At 41.2% G+C, this 18105-nt stretch overlaps 1 protein-coding gene across 1 annotated transcript; it reads left to right on the forward strand.

Annotated features, from left to right (window-relative positions):
- Positions 1 to 587: 587 nt before the first annotated feature.
- On the forward strand, positions 588 to 17296 carry LOC306651088 (nuclear RNA export factor 2-like; the record flags this gene model as incomplete). Its single annotated transcript, XM_079123613.1, has 20 exons — positions 588 to 624; positions 6677 to 6860; positions 7135 to 7267; positions 8620 to 8724; positions 8839 to 8919; positions 9037 to 9106; positions 9263 to 9351; positions 9468 to 9575; positions 9759 to 9868; positions 11306 to 11342; positions 11725 to 11793; positions 11873 to 11928; positions 12068 to 12175; positions 12277 to 12335; positions 12447 to 12562; positions 12666 to 12708; positions 13574 to 13646; positions 14164 to 14343; positions 16944 to 17008; positions 17141 to 17296. The coding sequence occupies 19 exons, from the start codon at positions 588 to 590 to the stop codon at positions 16969 to 16971; spliced, it is 1686 nt and encodes a 561-aa protein (XP_078979739.1). The 3' UTR covers positions 16972 to 17008; positions 17141 to 17296.
- Between the last annotated feature and the right edge of the window lie 809 nt (positions 17297 to 18105).

Consider the following 18105-nt stretch of genomic DNA (forward strand, 5'->3'; position numbering starts at 1 on the left):
ATTAAATGTTAGATTTACCGTATTTCCTTTAATTTGATCCCATATCGCTCTGTACCCATCTTTTCATCTCTCCATTCTTCATTCTGGATATTTTCTTCAGAACCTTCTTTCGAATTTCCAATTCTCTCTTCAAACATGTTTGTTATGTTATGCTGCTAATCACATAATTGTTCACTAAAGTTATTGAATTTTTTAATTCTAGTGATTCTGTTCTTTGATCACATTTTGCAATTCTTGGCTGAATTTTTAAATCTTTTATATTATTGAAAATTGTGTCATCTAAATTATCTCAATTTTGCTTAGTTTTTATTTTCTAATTTCAATCATGCCATCTTATCTCTTTTGCACAATGTTTTTCAGGAAATTATGATATGATTAACTGTAGATTTTTTTTGATCCTAGAATGAATTTATCTTTTTCCGGAGAAGAAATTTATTTTTCTTGTAAATCTCCTAAAGTGTAACAAAACCTCCCCGCCCTTGCCGCAACCTCCACCTCTGCTGGTGCGGCTGGGAGTTGGGGGTTGGGGTTGGAGGCGTTTGGGGGGAGGGGGGACCTGATCAAGCTTTGCAATCAGCCAGCAAGAGATGCCGCGGTCCCTGGAAGCCTGCGTCCCAGGCCCACGTGAGTGGCGCTGCACTAGACCTAGTTTGCTGTGCCTTTGCTTCTGTGGCTACCGGCACTCAGAGGGCGGGCGGATAGGGCAGTCGCTGGGACTGAAAATATTTCTTAAAAAAAGCAACACACACACAAACAAACAAACAAAAATCTTGACAGCTAAGGAGGTTGAACATTTATTCCTTAACAATCAAGGTTGTTTTCTTAAATCCCCATATGTATATGTAATTATAATGTACTAATTAAAATTAAAATAGAAGAGAGATCTGTAGAGTAGAACAAGAAGATGGGGGAGGGAAGAGGGGCGGGAAACGGAAGGTACTGGGAAATGAGATTGATCAAATTATGTGCGTGTACAAATACAGCATTCTGAATCCCAGTATTATGTCTAATTTTAATGCACCACTAAGAATATTTGAAAAAATCACTTTAATGTCATTGGTAATTGAGATGATTAATCAGGATTTCTGTCCCTTGAAGGGCTGGTCTAATCCCAATTTACTTTTTTTTAAAAATATCTTATTAGATGTTGATGAACCTTTATTCGTTTATTTATTTGTACGTGGTGCTGAGAATTGAACCCAGTGCCTCACACATGCTAGCTAGGCAAGTGCTCTACCACTGAGCCACAACCCCAGCCCCCCCAATTTACTTTTAAGACGTTAGTTCTTAAAGGTCCCTGTTTAAGCCAGAATGGTTTGCCAGGGTCTTCTCCTGGGCAGGTCCAAATTCATATTTATGCTCTTAGTCCCATGACTGTGGAAATTTGGCATGAGTCCACAGCATTTTAGCACTTTACAAGCCTCCTCAGGAAAAATTACCAGCTGCTAGAAATAAAAGCAGCCTCAACTGTTGAGATTAACTTTGAAGTTTCTCCCGTCCCATCTTTGCCCCATTTTTTCCATTTTTTATTGATGCATTATAATTATGCATAATAGTGGGATTCATTGTTGCATATTTGTACATCCACAAAATATATCAGTATAATTTGGTCAGTTGTTTTTCCCCAGTACATCTCCTTTACCTCCACTATTCCCTCCACATGTAAATAAATTTTTATTTCAAATGATTTTTCTACTTTTCTAGATGTATTCAACTGGACATTTGATCCAACTTAGCTAGTGTTTTGTTCTGGAAGCAAAACTAAATTTATTTTTTCAAATGCTTAGTTTGGTATAGCCCTTTATTATCTGAATTGTTATATTTTTGCTATATTCATTGTGTCTTCTAAATGGAGAACAGATGTAATATACCTTCTATGGAACTTTCCAGATGGACATATTTGGCTAGCATAGATTCAGTACTACAGATTTTTTTTCCTCATTAATTGTATTGCCATTGTTCATTCTCATTTATGCCCCTGTCCTTGACTATTTGCCTCTTGGAATGAGGCACTCATTTCTTCCAGCCTTCAACCATTCTGAGATTTCAGTCACCTGCATAACAGTAGATCCTAGTCACCCACCTAACAATAGATAATGAATCCTCCTCACCCTACAGTCCTCCAGACTTATATATAAACATAAAAATATTGCTTCTATTGAGTGTATATGTGTTATATATGTATGTATATATATGTGTGTATTCAGTAGAGATATTTTTCAAAAAGATGAATTTGAAAAATGACAATTGTTCCAAGTTATATGAACTTTTAAATCATTAACACACTGAAGATATAGGATCATTCACTCACTCCTGATTATCACATAAGTATGATATATTTTTTAAGTGTTATAAAAAAGTCTCAAAATGGAAAGCATGTTTTGATTTAAGTAATACAATTAAATAAGTATTACATGAAAACCTGTGAATGTGTGCAGAGAATGTGTGTATAATCCTGGGCTTAGTAGCATTGCTCATAGTAACAAACACTTGGAAAGATTTATTAAACTTTGAAATTTTATTTGTAAAGTTTGAAACCATTATTATTATTATTTGGTACCAGAAATTGACCCCAGGGGCACTTAAACACTTAGTCATATCCCCAGCCCCTTTTTATTTTGAGACAGGGTTTTGCTAAGTTGCTTAGAGCCTCCCTAGAGTACTGAGGCTGGCTTTCAATCTTCCTGACTCAGTCTCCTGAGTTGCTGGGATTACAGGCATGTGCCACCGCACCTGGCTAAAATTTTAACTAAAATAATAATCTAACATATATTATATTAATGTCAAATTGTTATTTAGACATTTGGAAAAGTATGTATTTTGGATTAATATTTATCCTTTCCTGAGATTCCAGGTTACTGTTAGTCAACCCTTAGTTCTTGCTCTGGCAAACAAGTGATTTTAGCTTTAATTTCCACAGTATCTTTAAAGGAAAAGCATATTAATTTAGTAAATGATAAAACTCAATTAAATATTATTTGTGAACATGTAATATATAAAAAAGTTAAATGAAAACAGTAAGTCATATTACTGTATGATTTCATTTTGAAAATATATATGCATAATGTATCCAATAGCATGCAAGAATACAATACTAAATATATTTTATATCATCCTTCTGTCTTTGTCTTTCAATTTATTTGTGAAAATGGAATCATTTTCATGCATTTGATTCTGTGCAGTACCATGATGATGATACCTAAATTGCTGCTGAAGCTTAGTAACATGCAGGTTTAAATTTGGGGGAGAAAATACTTCATAGATCGTGCCCTATATAACAAAGCATGTGATGTTTGGTTATTTCCTATTTTCTGATGCGATTTTCACCTGTTATTGATGGCAGTTACACAGATCTTTTAATTAGAAGTTTTTAAATGATCATAGTAAAATTCTACCTTGTTTTCTTTATGTATTAGCTGAAATGTTCTTATAAAGAGAAACTCATCAACATTTTTGTCTATCTTTATAGCTTTTATAGCAAAGGCAGAATAAATATTTGACTCTTCCCCTTTGTTTTCAAATTTTCATATAAGTTGTTTTCCTTGCATTCTATAGATGTCTCCACTAAGGTTCCTTTTCGTTATTGTGTTGGGATGTCCTTAAATACTCCTAGCTTTGCAACACATTGATGGATTTTAACCCCATAACAGGATTCTGAGCCAAAGAATGATAAAATTTGCCTTGTGCTGTTAAAAAAATCACTCTGCCTGCTGTGTGGAATGTAGATGGTAAGGGATCAAGTGTAAAAGCAGGAGTACCATTTTGAAAGCAGTCTAATTTAGGAGATAGGTGTTGGTGACCTAGCCAAGGCGGTAGCAATGGAGGACAGAAGTGGCTACACTCTGGGTTTATTTTGAAGTACAGCTAAGAGAATTTTCTGATCAGTTGGAGATAGAGTGTGAGAAAAAGCATGCTCCAGGCCATTTCCACACTTTTGAGGCTGAGCAAGTGAAATGTATAGATCAAATGTTCTACCCACATTTAATTTCATTTCCAATGCCTTCCTCCACACAGGGAAAGTTCCAAAGGTTGTGAATAACAGGACTTCTCTAACTGCAGGTCAATGAACTATTACTCATAAGTGTGTCCTGAGACAACATGGAACAATTAATATATAATATGTATAAAATACAAACTTAGAGAACTTTACATTTAGAGGTCAAAAGGAAGCTGGTTTCTAACAATCTAATTGTGTTAAACCCTATCTCCAAAAAAAAAAAACAAAAAACACTGTTATTACCATCTACTGGAACATTGTTTCAGTTGAATGTGACAAAAATAAAATGCCTTTAGTGAATACAGCCATGGGAAACAATTGGTGCTATCTTTTTGTAGACGGAAATTAAACTTCTGGGTCTTAAACCACATAGTGAAGTGTGTTGGAAGAGAGTGTACATGACATAAAAGGAAATTTCTCGGATTGCATATGATCAGATATACAAGCAAAACAATTTACATGTATACCTGAAGCTGCAATATCAGATAAAGTAGTCTTTGGAGTTAAATTAAAAAAAATTAGTAGAGACAAAGAAGGTATTGCATAATAATAAAAGAATTAGTCCACCAGGAAGACCTAAGAATCCTAAGTGTGTACACACTTGGTATGAATTGCATAAGGATCCTCCAGAGTCCCATGTGTTTTTAAAGGCTTAGTCCTCAGCAGATGACACTATTGGGAGGTGACAGAACCTTTAAGAGGTGGAGCCTACTGGAAGTTAGCACTAGGGTCATATCCTTGAAGAGCAGAACCCTGACTCCTTCCTGTTTCTTTCTTTGCTTCCTGGCTGCCATGTGTTGAAAAGCTCCTCCACCATGTGCTTGCCCATAATGTACTGTGCCACCACAGACCCAAAGAAACATGGCCAAGTGATCATGGACTGAAACCTCTGAAAGTATGAGCCAAAATAAAACTTTCTTCCTTAAAATTTCATTTACCTCAGGTATTTTGTTACAGTAATGCAAAGCTGACTATTACACTACCCAAACAACAGAACCTCAAAATATATGAGACAAAAACTTACAGAGCTAAAAGGAGAAATGACAGTTTATATTTTGGGCCGTTGGCATCTTACTCTCAGAAATTGATAGAATTGTTACACATGAAATCTACAGGAATATAGACAATCTGAATAATATAATTAAGACAATAACCAGATCTACATGACAAATACAGAACATTTTGCTCAGCAATAAGAGTACACTTCAAGTGTCTTATAACATTTGCAAAGACAGACCAACTCATAGACCATCAAACCAACCTCTAGAAATTTAAAAGAACTGAAATCATAAGCAGTGTATCATCTTGCCATAGAAAAATATTTAAACATCTGGAAATTATAGTTGACAACTATCATTTCATGTAACTTCCTATCATACATTATTTCATTGTTATAGAAGAATAGGGTTTGAAATATTGCCTCCTGAACTGAAAGGCATTTTCAATCTGAACAAAATGAAAGCTCTCCCCAGGTATTTCAAACAAAGTATTATTGAGGGGAAAGCAGCAGGCACATAGAGAGTTTAGGGAGTTGTCACACTAGCCCATCCTTTCATTAAAACTTGTACTGGAAAAGGAGATCAACTTGCTGATTTTTTTGGGGGGGAGAGGTACCTGGGATTGAACTCAGGGCCACTGGACCACTGAGCCACATCCCCAGCCCTATTTTGTATTTTATTTAGAAACAGGGTCTCACTGAGTTGCTTAGGGTCTCACTAAATTGCTGAGGCTGGCTTTGAACTCATGATCCTTATGAGTCAGCCTCCTGAGCCACTGGGATTACAGGCGTAATCCCAGCACGCCACCACTGCTGGTTCTTGTGGATCCTTAATAGATTAGATCATGTTATCAGTGAATAAAAATGGTTTTATGTCTTTCCAATTTCTATGCATTTAATCCATTCTTGCCTAATCGTCTGGCTAGAATTTCCAGTATAGATTTTAATTGATGTGGTCAAAGCTGGTATCTTTGTATTGTTTCTAATGTTGGAGGAAAACCTCTCATTCTTTAGTATGATGTTAGGGATTTTTTTTTTTTTTTTTTTTGTGATTTTTGATGTTGTTGGCTTAACCACTGAGCCACATCCCCAACCTTTTTTTTTTTTTTTTTTTTTTTTTTTTAACTTGGAGACAAGGTCTTGCTAAATTGCTTAGGGCCTTGATAAGTTGCTGAGGCTGGCTTTGAACTCACAATCCTTCTGTTGCTGGGATTACAGGCATGCACCACCGTACCCAGCTGCTGATTATTAATGCAATCAGTTTGATGGCTGATTAGATTTCAGATGTGTGAGAGAGATTATCTATGAGGTTTTTATCAGGGTTGTTGGGTTACAAAAACATCAGAGAAGATAATATTTGGATGTCTTCCTGGTATATGGCTGATGTTCATTCCAGCCCATGAATTCTTATACCTTCAGTTCTTTATAAATACTGCTCCACATTTTAAAGTTTCAGCATTAATTTCTTCCTCTTCCAAGATTCCTCCCCTGAATGTACCACCAGTGAGAAAAGGGTTTCATTTCTGAACAGACGGAGGAGTTTATTTTGGGGGTTTGTGTGATTGGTCCTTGGAGTAGACTGACATTTTGCTTGCCCTACCACACTGTTAGCCCTTGATGTAGTGTATGGTAAGTGGACCATTTATGTGTCTTTAAACTTGTATTTTTGTTCCCAATTTCAGAATACAATGATGATGAAAGCTCTCTGCAAGGAAAGGAGAAAGATGAGAATTCTTTGCAAGGGAATTCTGACAAGGGAAACTTTCATGATGAAGACGATAAAAAAGAGCTTCCACCTTCCAACCTCCAGAAGGATGATGGAAATAGGCAGATGGTGGGTGTCCATGAGGACCCTGAAGTAAGACAGTAAGTTACCAGGCAACCTGCTTTTCATTTAGCAATCCATAGAACTGTGCAACTCTTTCATTCTCTGTTATCTTTTTCTTCTCTCACTGAAAAAGTGAAGAGTGATAAAAGTAGAATATAGAGCAGTCATAATGATAAGTCATGTAATCAATGAGTTGAGATTTTATAAGAGAATTTGTAGCATTTCTATGCATTTTTAAAATTTCAATCTTTTTACTTTTTAAGTTGCATTTCTATACATTTATGGGTACCTTCTTCTGTTGATTTCCCCCAGTAAGTCCTCTACCTTCCAAGTCAAAAATGGGAATATAAAATGGCTTAAGGAGTGCCAAGATAAAATTCCTCCAGAAAAAGAAATGAAAAGGAACACACAGGACAAAGCTGTGGGGAACTGGTTCAAGATCACAGTGAGTGTCTTGCTAATATGTAGGTAAGGTACAGGAGAGGTAGGTCAGAGGGAATTGGGTTGATCCCATCTAAGGACAGGTTCAGAAAATGAATCAAAAGGGAGCAGCCTAACTTCAGAAAGGGCATGGGAGATTGTCTAAAAGCAAAGGTGGACTACTGCCAGGAAGATGGAATACATTCCCACCAGATGCCTTACTTTGTAGGATTGTGTCTATGAAATATTTGTCAGAGGGAATATTATAAATTAAGGCCATTTTGAAAAACTAAATTTTATTATTTGGAAGGTCAATTTTATAACACAGAGAAAATACAATTAAGTAATCCATGTATCGCAACCAAAACAAAAAGATAGAAAACCAAAAAATGTATCACGCCAATTGTTTCAGCATTAGAAGACTTTTTTTTTTCTTGAGGGGGTTACTAGGGATTTAACGCAGAGTCACTTTACTACTGAGATACATCCCCAGTCCTTTTTTAAATTTTTCTATTTATTTACTTATTTATTTAGGTACAAGGGATTGAACTCAGGGGCACTTGACCACTGAGCAACATCCCCAGCCCTATTTTGTATTTTATTTAGAGACAGAGTCTCACTGAGTTGCTTAGTACCTCGCTTTTGCTAACACTGGCTTTGAACTCTGGATCCTCCTACCTCAGCCTCCCTAGCTGCTGGGATTACAGCACTACCACGCCTGGCTTTTATTTTTTATTTTAAGACAAAGTCTCACTGAGTTGCTTAGGGTCTCACTAAATTCCTGAGGCTGACCTCAACTTTCTGATCCTCCTGCCTCAGCCTCCTGAGCTGCTAGGATCGTAGGCATATGCTACTGTGTCCAGCTAGAACTTTTTTTTTGGGGGGGGTACCAGGGACTGAACCCAGGGGCACTTAGCCACTGAGTCATATCCTCAGCCCTTTTATTTTTTTTTTATTTTGAGGCAGAGTCTCAATAGGTTGCTTACAGCCTTGCTAAATTGCTGAAGCTGGCTTCAAACCTGGGCTCCTCCTGCCACAGCCTCCTGAGCTGCTGGGATTACAGATGTGTGGCATTGTGCCTAACCCAGCTAGAAGTCAGTAGAAAAAACACCTGATTGGGTCTGACAGCTGTCTTTAATTCCATGTTGTCTTTCTTCTCTCTCATCCCTTCTTTTACCTTTAGATTCCTTATGGGGTGAAGTATAATAAGACTTGGCTCATGAATTCAGTCCAGAGCCATTGCAGTGTCCCCTTCACACCAATTGATGTAAGAGAGTATGGTGAAGCCAGCTGATGGGCACAGGGGAGGGGAAGAGGTCTGGCTCAGCAGGGACCATTGGCATCTGACATCATTGCTTCTGCCTTTACTCCCTGTAGTTCCACTACATCAGAAATCGGGCCCAGTTCTTTGTCCAGGATTCTAGTATTGCCTCTGCACTGAAGGATGTCAACAATAAGATTTGTGATGAGGAAAATCAAAAGGTGTGGGCTGAGAACTTTCCTTAGTTCTGTTGGGGTTGGGGAGGAGACTGGACAGGGGCTGGTTACCTTTGGGATTAGAGGCCCTGGAGCTTACCCTGCCTCTCATTCCCACAGATATCGATCTTTGTCAATCCTTGTGCTGAACCAAATACTTTGCAGAATAAGTTCACACCAGAAAAAATGGAGAAGCTAATGGTAATATAGACCTAAGGCACATTGTGTGAAAACTTTCCTGACCCACATCTTCTACCACCACCCTGTCACCATCAGCCCCCATAGCCTCAGAGCCACTTTCTCCATCTGTCTCTGCAGCTGACCATGAACAAACGATATGATGTCTCCCAGCAAGCTCTTGACCTCCAGAAGCTCCGCTTTGACCAAGGTATGACTGACAAAAGTAATCCTAGGGCAGGTGAGGGCAGAGGGGTCTACCTGGCAGGGGGACATAGACATGAAAAATAGGGGAGCAGTTCATGCTACTGCTGCTCCACACAGGCCCCTATGAGTTTTCTGATTCCCTTCTCTTGGCTTCCTGAAGACTTAAGAGATCATGACATTGACATGATACTAAACCGAAGACAGTGTATGGCTGCCACCCTGCAGATCATTGAAAGGAATTTCCCTGAGGTGAGAACATAGACTGAGGACTGGTATTTAGGTAAAGAGATTGAAGGGATGGCATAGTAGATTTATATTCCAGAATCTTGATAGTAATCATCAGTCTAACCATTCCTTCCCAAAAGCTGTTGTCCTTGAACTTGTGCAACAACAAACTATACTGGCTGGATGGACTGTCTGACATTGTAGAGAAAGCCCCCCAAGTCAAGATACTGAATCTATCTAAAAATGAGGTGAGAAGAGAGCCAGATGAAATGTGGGTTGAGGGCGGCTGGTAGCACACAGCAGGGTGATGGCAAGAGGCAGACAAAGGCAGCTGTGGGTGTGGGTGAAGGTCCCAGGGGCTGGGGTGCAGGGTCCCAGGTGTCCCTCTCTCCCAGGGTCTCTTTACTTGGTTCCCTCCCCATCTTTCTCAGCTGAGGACCTCCACGGAGTTGGACAAGCTGAAAGGGCTGAAGCTGGAAGAGCTGTGGCTGGAAGGGAACCCCTTGTGCAGTGCCTTCCCAGACCAGTCTGCCTATGTAAGGTAGATAATGCCTGATGATGCCCGTCATCCTTCCAGGGTACCTGTTTCCCCCGGGGGCCTGAGCTGCCCCTGATGTCCCCGTCTGCAGGAGGATGCAGCCCTGGTCCTCTGGAAGGACCACAGGCCGCGCCCTCTCCTCTGTCTGTGTCCCTCAGCTTTGCCTACAGGTCTGCTTTCCTTCCTCCGATCTGCTCCCCGTTTTCTCCTGGACTGCACTGTGTTTCCTGCCCCTCTGCACTGGCCTCCTCCAGCAAGCCCTCCCAAGATGGGGCTGGGCTTCCCTCCCCTCGCCTAGGAGTGGCCCTTCTTGCCTTTCTCCAAAGAGTCCCCCCACCTGTCCCAGGCTGACGTGGAGATTTTCATGCCCCGTGCTGAGGACTGAGGCCCTGGGTGGCTACCATCATGACATCTGATCCTCTAGGCCACTGGTGGGAACTGTCTTCTCCTTGGGGAGAAATGTGGGTCCCTGAGTCAAGGAGCCAGAAGTGGGCCACTGCCAGTGAGCAGAGGGCTTCCCAAGACAGGAGGGGAAGGCAGAGGGCAGAAGAGGAGGAGGAGGATGGGCGGGGGAGGCGGCGGCAGCAGCGGCAGGAGGGCAGGCCTCTCGGGGACACTGCGGCTCCCTCCCTCGCTCCACATCACATCATCCTACCTGGGCCCTCAGAGGAACCTGGGTAGCCCAAGTCAAGATGGTTCCTCGGGCAAGGCACCGACTCAGACAGGCACAGGTGCACAGGGACCATCAGGAGGGAACCTGGTGACCATGAGAGGGGACCACAGACCCTCCCTCCCTTGCTGAGCTGGGGCCTGACCCTTCACTCCTGGTTCTGAGAATGACTCTTGCCCCGGTGGCGGCTCCTTTTCCCATATCTACCCAGCTCTGGGCTCACACAGGAGGCAAAGGCCCCAGCCCAGCAGGTGCATGTTTTCATTCCTGCCTCGGGCAGGCCCCAGGGCCACCAGGGGCAGGTGAAGGAGTGGGCTGCGGTGGGGGAGCCGGTTTCTTCTCACTGCCGCCTTGACCTCCCGCACCAGGGTAGAGCATCTTCCCCTTCCCTCTGCTTTGATTCCTCTTTCCCCATCTCTCCCGCCCCTGCCCTGACTCCCTTTCAGTCGCCATACCCCTGCCTTCCCCTCCCTGCCTCACTCACCAAACCCCCACCCCGCCCCAGCATCCTGTCCTGGGGGGCAGGGGATGACCTGGTCTTGGTCAGGCCAGGCCGTGCCCCATAGAATGCTGGACACCCAGCATGGTAGCAGAGCCCCGGGCCCCCACCCTGTCCCCTGCTCCCTGCAGAGCCTTCCGTGGGCCCTGGACAAGGGGGTCAGGCAGTGTAGGCAGGAGCTACCCAGGGGAAGGAGAGGGAGGAGAGCAACAGGGAGAGAGTCTGCACAACCAACTGTCACATCACTTCATTAGATTTTTCATTTGCACAGCGCCATCCAGGATTGTTTTCCCAAGTTGCTACGCCTGGTAAGTGCTTACCTCTGTTCTCCTCCCCTCTTCCTCACTTACGCGACCCCCACTGCCCCCAAGCCTTGTGGGTCTCGCCTAGATTACGTGTGCACTACGTAATCCTCCATGTTAGAGGACATGGATCCTCCCTGGCGTGGACATTTTCCCCGGGAAGAACACACGTGCATGCACACGCACACCCACCCACGGGATGCATGTAAAGGTCGAGTCTCCCAGGAGCTCATGATGCAGACACCCAGTGCAGTCCCACCCATGGAATTTCCAGGGCCATTGTATACCTGGCCTCTGGCCCTTGTTCCCCCTTGAGTCTATTCATCTCCTTGGCCATGCAGTGCCACCACCCTGAGCTGCACTGCTGACTTCCTCTTCCCTTCTCAAGGATGGCCAGGATTTACCAGTATCAATCGTAATTGACAGCGAAGCACCTGAAATAATAAGACCTTGTAAGGTGAGGAGGGATCATCAAGATTTGAGGTGTTGAAAGGAGGTTTTGTCAATCACAGAGTTTCAAGGTGTCTTCATTTCAGGAAAGCTATAAAGGATCTGATAACCTGAAGAGTCTACTATTGCAATTCCTACTTCAGTAAGTTTTCCTGGAATCTTGAGGAAGGGGAGGGCCGGGACAGGCTGGGCTAACTTAGTACAGGTCTGCTCATAGAGTTTTGAGCTATCATTTGGGGGCTAGACCACAGAGATAGCCTGTCCTCTTTGCTTCTCCACAGGTATTACCTCATCTATGACTATGGAGATAGACAGGGCCTCCTTGATGCTTACCACGATGAGGCCTGCTTCTCCTTGACCATTCCCTTCAACCCTGAGGACCCAGACCCGTGAGTATTGCAATTCAGACTCTGGTCTGGCACCATTTAGCTCTCTCCTGGAAATACCTGTAGTGGTTGGACCACCACCTTCTATTCCTCTTTTTCTTTAGGAACAGCTTGGAAGAGTATTTCAAGGATAATAGAAATATAAAGAAGCACAAGGACCCGTGTAAGTCTGTGATTAGAGAAACTTGGCATGAGAAAATGATATGAAGGACTCAATAACTAACCATAGGGGCAAGGGTATGGCAGTCCCCATCTTTGCTTTTTCCCCATACAGTTCTGCGTATGCAGCTGCTGAAGCACACAAAATATGACATTGTAAACTGCATCAGTATATTGCCAAAAACTCAGCATGACTTTAACTCCTATGTGGTAGACCTATGCGTCCAAACCGTGAGTACCTACTTCCTCCCTCAGGCAAGCGTAGAATTCTCGATGTAAATAGTATATTTCCAAAGAATCATGAAAGCCCTAGAGTTTTGTTCTTCCCTTTCAGGAAATGATGCTCTGTTTTTCTGTCAATGGGTTGTTCAAGGAGGGTGAGTATCTAAAGTGTCTCTCACCCCATGACTCCCTTCTCCTGACTGGTTTCCCTCCCAGGATTCTCTGAGCCTACTTCCTTTTCCTTCTTTTCTTTTGCTTTTTGTTCCCTTCTTTTTTTCCCTCCTGCTATTGGGGACCAGACCCAGGGCCTCACACATGCTAGGCAAGTACTTTACCATTGAGTTCTATCCCCAGCCTCATTCCTTCCTTTCTTTTCCCTTCCCTCATTACTCACTTTTTGTTTTCTCAACCTATTTTTCCCATGAAAGATACTGATCTGTTCTACATCCATGCCTGTCTTCCCTGCACAACTCAGGCATTAGGAACACAGGCTGTGGAGTTTGATGGCTCTCATTCCAGGTTCTTAATGTGTTAACTCTAGCCTGTTACTTAACCCTTCATTTTCCTCGTTTGAAAAATGGGGGCTGGGGCTGTAGCTCAGTGGTAGAGCACTTACCTAGCACTTGTGAGGCACTGGGTTTGATCCTTAGCACCACTTAAAAATAAAAATAAAATAAAATAAATGCATGCTTTCCACCTACAACTACAATTTTTAAAAAATAGAACAAAGAAAAATTGGGTAAGAATACCCATCTGGGGAAGCTGTGAAAAATGAATCAAGCGAGCTTGTGTTTTTCAAGGAATTCATGTTAGGGGGTCTTTTCAGTAGGAGTTGATTTATTTCTACTGTAACTGCCTCAGACCCTGAAATCTCCTGATTCCCAGTAAAAAGTGTTTAGAGTCTGGCTTCCTTCAGGGTGCACAAGAGTATCAAGAGTATCCCCTTACTGGGGAACACTGTGAGTATGTAAACATGAATATGCAGGTCTAAGGGGGTATCATTGTTTATTGTCATTGAAGTGGAAGGAAAGTCTCAGGGTTCTGTTCGTGCCTTCACCCGGACCTTCATCTTAACTTCTGGCACCAATTCCAGGTAAGCACTACGTTGTGGATGGCAGTGGTAACACCATCCAAGCTTCCATCCAATGGTGTGATTAATGTAGTCCTGGGATCTTCTCAACACTGGGGAAAGCCAACAGATAGATTCAAGGGGAAGTCTAGAATGGTAGTTAAGAGCATAGAATCTACAGTCAGAATAAATTCTCTTCTTTACCCCATACTTATTACTTAGCTGTGTGACCTTTGTCAAATTATAAGACTTTTCTGTGGCTAGTTGACTTCCTCTGTAAATGGGGAAGAGGGCCCACTTTTAAATAAAGGGTAAATGGATTGGAGTTAAATCTACAATCTAATGAAGGAAGTAGACAATCTCTCCAAAGTAGGCTCTGTGGCAGGGGTAAAGAAAGGGCACCAGCCAAGGGAGCTAGGGGGTGGGCAGTGTAGGGGTTTGAAAGGAATCTGGTTGCTAAGTAGCAGTGGAAACAGGATCACCATTGTGAGGGTGCGGTTGTCCATTTGTCTAATTATCTTAGGACTCACCTTTCCTCTAGTCTGTGCATCGTGAATGATGAGATGATTGTGAGGAATGCCAGCCCCAAAGAGACCCAGAGTGCCTTCTCCATTCCCATGCTCCCACCTTCCTCCAGCTATGTGCCTGACCAAGAGCAGCAGGGAACAGCACAGCCTTTCTCCACCCAGTCTGAGGAGCAGAATCTCAAGTGCACTCAGAAGTGAGTGCTGGGAGTCTCTGGGGATAGATTTGAGTTGGAAGAAGTGGGAATTTACTAATGGAAATTTTCATTTAATTTGTAAAAATAATTTTTGTTATGTTTTGCTTCCAAAGATGGGCTCATGGAAAAATATATATTGATTTTATTGTGATAATGTAAGTAACTTAAAACAATGCAATGTTTAAATCAAATAGCATGATCTCATATATATCAAATTCTAAGGAAACCACTGAAAACAAAATTAATATGTAAGGTTAAGGTTAGCATTGTTTCGGGTTATACAATCAATATACAAAACTCAACCATATCGCCATATACTAGTAATGAACAATCAGAAAATAAAGAAAAAAATTCAATTTCCAATAGCAACAAAAAGTAGCATATTAGTCCAGGCATGGTGGCACATGCCTGTAATCCCAGCCTTCAGGAGGGTGAGGCAGGAGGATTGTGAGTTTGAGACCAGCCTCAGCAAATTAAGTGAGACCTTGTCTCAAAATAAAAAGGACTGAGGATTTATCTCAGTTGTTAAGCACCTCTGGGTTCAATCCCAAGTATAAAAAAGTAACACATTTAGGAATATATTTAACAAAAAGTGTAAAACATGTACTCTGAAATCAACAAAACATGGTAGAAATGAATTAAAGACTTAAATAAATGGATGTTCCTGGACTGGAAGACTTAATATTGTTCAGATGGCAATACTTCCCAAATTTATATTGCATATTCAGTGTAAATGCAACCTATATCAAAATTTAGCTTCCTTCTTTGTAGAAATTTACAAATTAATCCTAAAATTCACAAGAAAATACAAGAAACCTAAAATAGTAAAATAATTTTGAAAAAGAACAAAGTTGGAGGACTCACTAAAAAGTTGCTGTAAACTTAGAGTAATCAATTTGTACTGGATAGTATAGGCCTAAGAATAGATATGTATATGAATAGAATAAAATAAGGGTCCAAGTACAAAAAACAACCATTATGGTCAGTTGTTTTTCAACCAGAGTGCCAAAATAGTTATGAGGTAAAGAATAACCTGTATAAAAATTGGTTTAGGAACAACTGGGTATCCACTTACAAATGACTTTGTTCCACACTCTCATGCCAGAAACAAAAGCAAATCAAAAGGGGGTCAAAACCCTAAATGTTAAAGCAAAAACATTAAATTTTTTAGAAGAAATCACAGGAGTAAATCTTTGAAATGTTCACTCAGACAATGATACCTGACATATGACAGCAAAAGTGCAGGCAAAAAAGGAAAAATTTAGTGGACTTCATCAGAATTTCTAACTTTTTTTTGCATTAAAGGTCACTATAAAGTGAAAATGCAATCCAAAAATAAGAGAAAGTATTTGTATATTTTGTGTCTGATAAGGGACCCGTATCCAGAATCTATTTAAAAAACTCTTCAAATACAATAATAAAAAGACATGTAACCCAATTAATATGGGTAGAGATCTAAATAGCCATTTGTCAAAAAAAAGACACACAAATACATAAAAAGTACTTGGAAATATACTAAGCATCATTAGTCATCTGGGAAATGCAAATCAGAAATAAACTGAGTTACCACTTGATTCACACCAGAATGATTGTGATTTTTTTTTAAATGGAAATAACAAGTGTTGGCAAAGATATGGATTAATTGGAACCTTCCTACATGGCTAATGAGAATGGAAAATTGTAAGCTTGTGTGGGTTGGCAGTTCCTCACAAGGTTAAACATGGGGTTGCCATATAAACAAACAATTATACCAAGACAGATGAACACTTAGGTTCACATGAAAACTTGTACACAAATGTTCATAGCAACATTATCAGTAATAGCCCCAAAGTGGAAACAACCCAAATGTTCATCAGTTTATGAATGGATAAACGTGAGATACACACACACACACACACACACACACACACACACACAGGCACACACACATATATATAATGAGATATTATTAAGCAATAAAATAGAATTAAATTATAATATACTCTATAACATGGTTGAACCTTGAAAATATTATGCTTAAGTGAAATAGCCAGTCATGATAGACTACAATTATCATATCAGTCCATTTATAAAAAATCCCCAAATGAACAGATCCATAAGGACACAAAGCAGAATAAGGTTACCCAGGTCTGGAGAAAAGTAGAAATGAGGAGTGACTGCCAACAGGTAAGGAGTTGTGTTTGGTTTTGTTAAGATGATGAAAATGTTTTGACATTGGATAATTGTACAATCTTGTAAATATAGTAGAAAACCACTGAATTATACACTTTAAGATGGCAAATACTATAATATATACCTGAATTTAAAAGTGAGTGGAACATTTTTATTTTTGAATTTCAGTTTGTTATTTTTTTGAGCATCTTTGATATCATTATGTGTTAAAATTCTTCATTCTTCTGAACACTCCTGATTTTCTGCTTTGAATTCTGATGAGCATGAATGTTAGTCACAGATATTTTAGTTTTCACAAGGTCTTTATTCATCATTACAATGGTGTTCATTCTGGCTTGTGTGTCCCAGTGTAAGAGGTGCATTAAGAGGCGGCATTTTGTGACCAGTGTGCATGTCCTGTGAAGTCGTAGAGATTGCCTATTTTTCAGGTGCCTTGAAGACAAGAAGGAGGACTAACCAGAGGTGGTCAGGTCTTCACTGTGCTGAAGGTGAGGTGCGGGGATCAATTGGGTGAAAAATGGATGTCTCTGAACCTTTGGGAAGGTATTGGCCTGGGAATGGGGATGGCACTGGAATTCAGGGCACCTGGTTCTTCTAACATCCCAACTCCTTCCTTCCTTCCAAGTCAAGATTCCAGAGGAGGCCTTCAAACAGATGCCCTGAAAGGAGCCTTTGAATGTCATTTTCATTTTAATCCAAATTATTGTGTCTCTGTCACTAACTTAGGGCCATGCCCATGGCTGAGGTTGGCAGCCTGGCTAATCAAGAAGCCAAAGTTAACTTGTAGGCCAGGTAACATAACTATCCAATGTATTTTTTCCCACTGAATATGGCTGTTTATTATCACAATAAAGAGTGATACTGCGTGTTGCATTTGTGCATCCTGGGTTGCTTTTCCCCTGCCCCAGCCATGAGCCAATGGAGTCAGGACTGAAAGGCCATGTGTACCACCATCCCACCCAGTTCATCCCTGCCTGTTTATAATTCTCATGAGAAAGGACACATGCTACTTTAGTGATTGGCTTTTGGAGACATTGAGGCTCTTGGAGATGCTCTTTGAGGAGGCCCACAGAAGCAGGCATGTACCCTGGCACAACAGGTGCTTCTGAAGGGATGCCTCCTGGCTATTGGAGGCTGCAGAAGGAAAGGATTGAGAGAAGGATGGAAAATAGATAGGGAGGTGAGGTCTCACATATTTTACTTCTCATTCCTAGTCATTTGAGCATTTTTGTAAACAATTCCATGCTCAGCTTTGTGATTTGTGCATAGATGAATGGGAAATCTGCCTCACCACAGCTTTCCCCATACTTCCATCTGTCTCCCCACCCATCTTCCCACCCCCTCCCCTTCCTGATGGTGCTCTGGGAGGAGACTCCCATTGTCACCTGCAGAGGGAAGGAGAGTCAGCATGTCTGCCCAGTGCATCCTTCACACAGCTAATTGCAGATGCTCAGTGTCCATGATCTTGAGTGGCTTCAGCCACCTATGTTCTCTTCCAAATAACAACAACATTGTGGTCATTTCTGTGGGACTTTCCTATTGATTGGCAGAAGTACCAAATTGCACATAAGTGGCAAAGAGGTCATCTGC

Source organism: Sciurus vulgaris (assembly GCF_902686455.1).
Source record: "Sciurus vulgaris genome assembly, chromosome: X".
In the NCBI taxonomy this organism is placed as follows: Eukaryota; Metazoa; Chordata; class Mammalia; order Rodentia; family Sciuridae; genus Sciurus; species Sciurus vulgaris.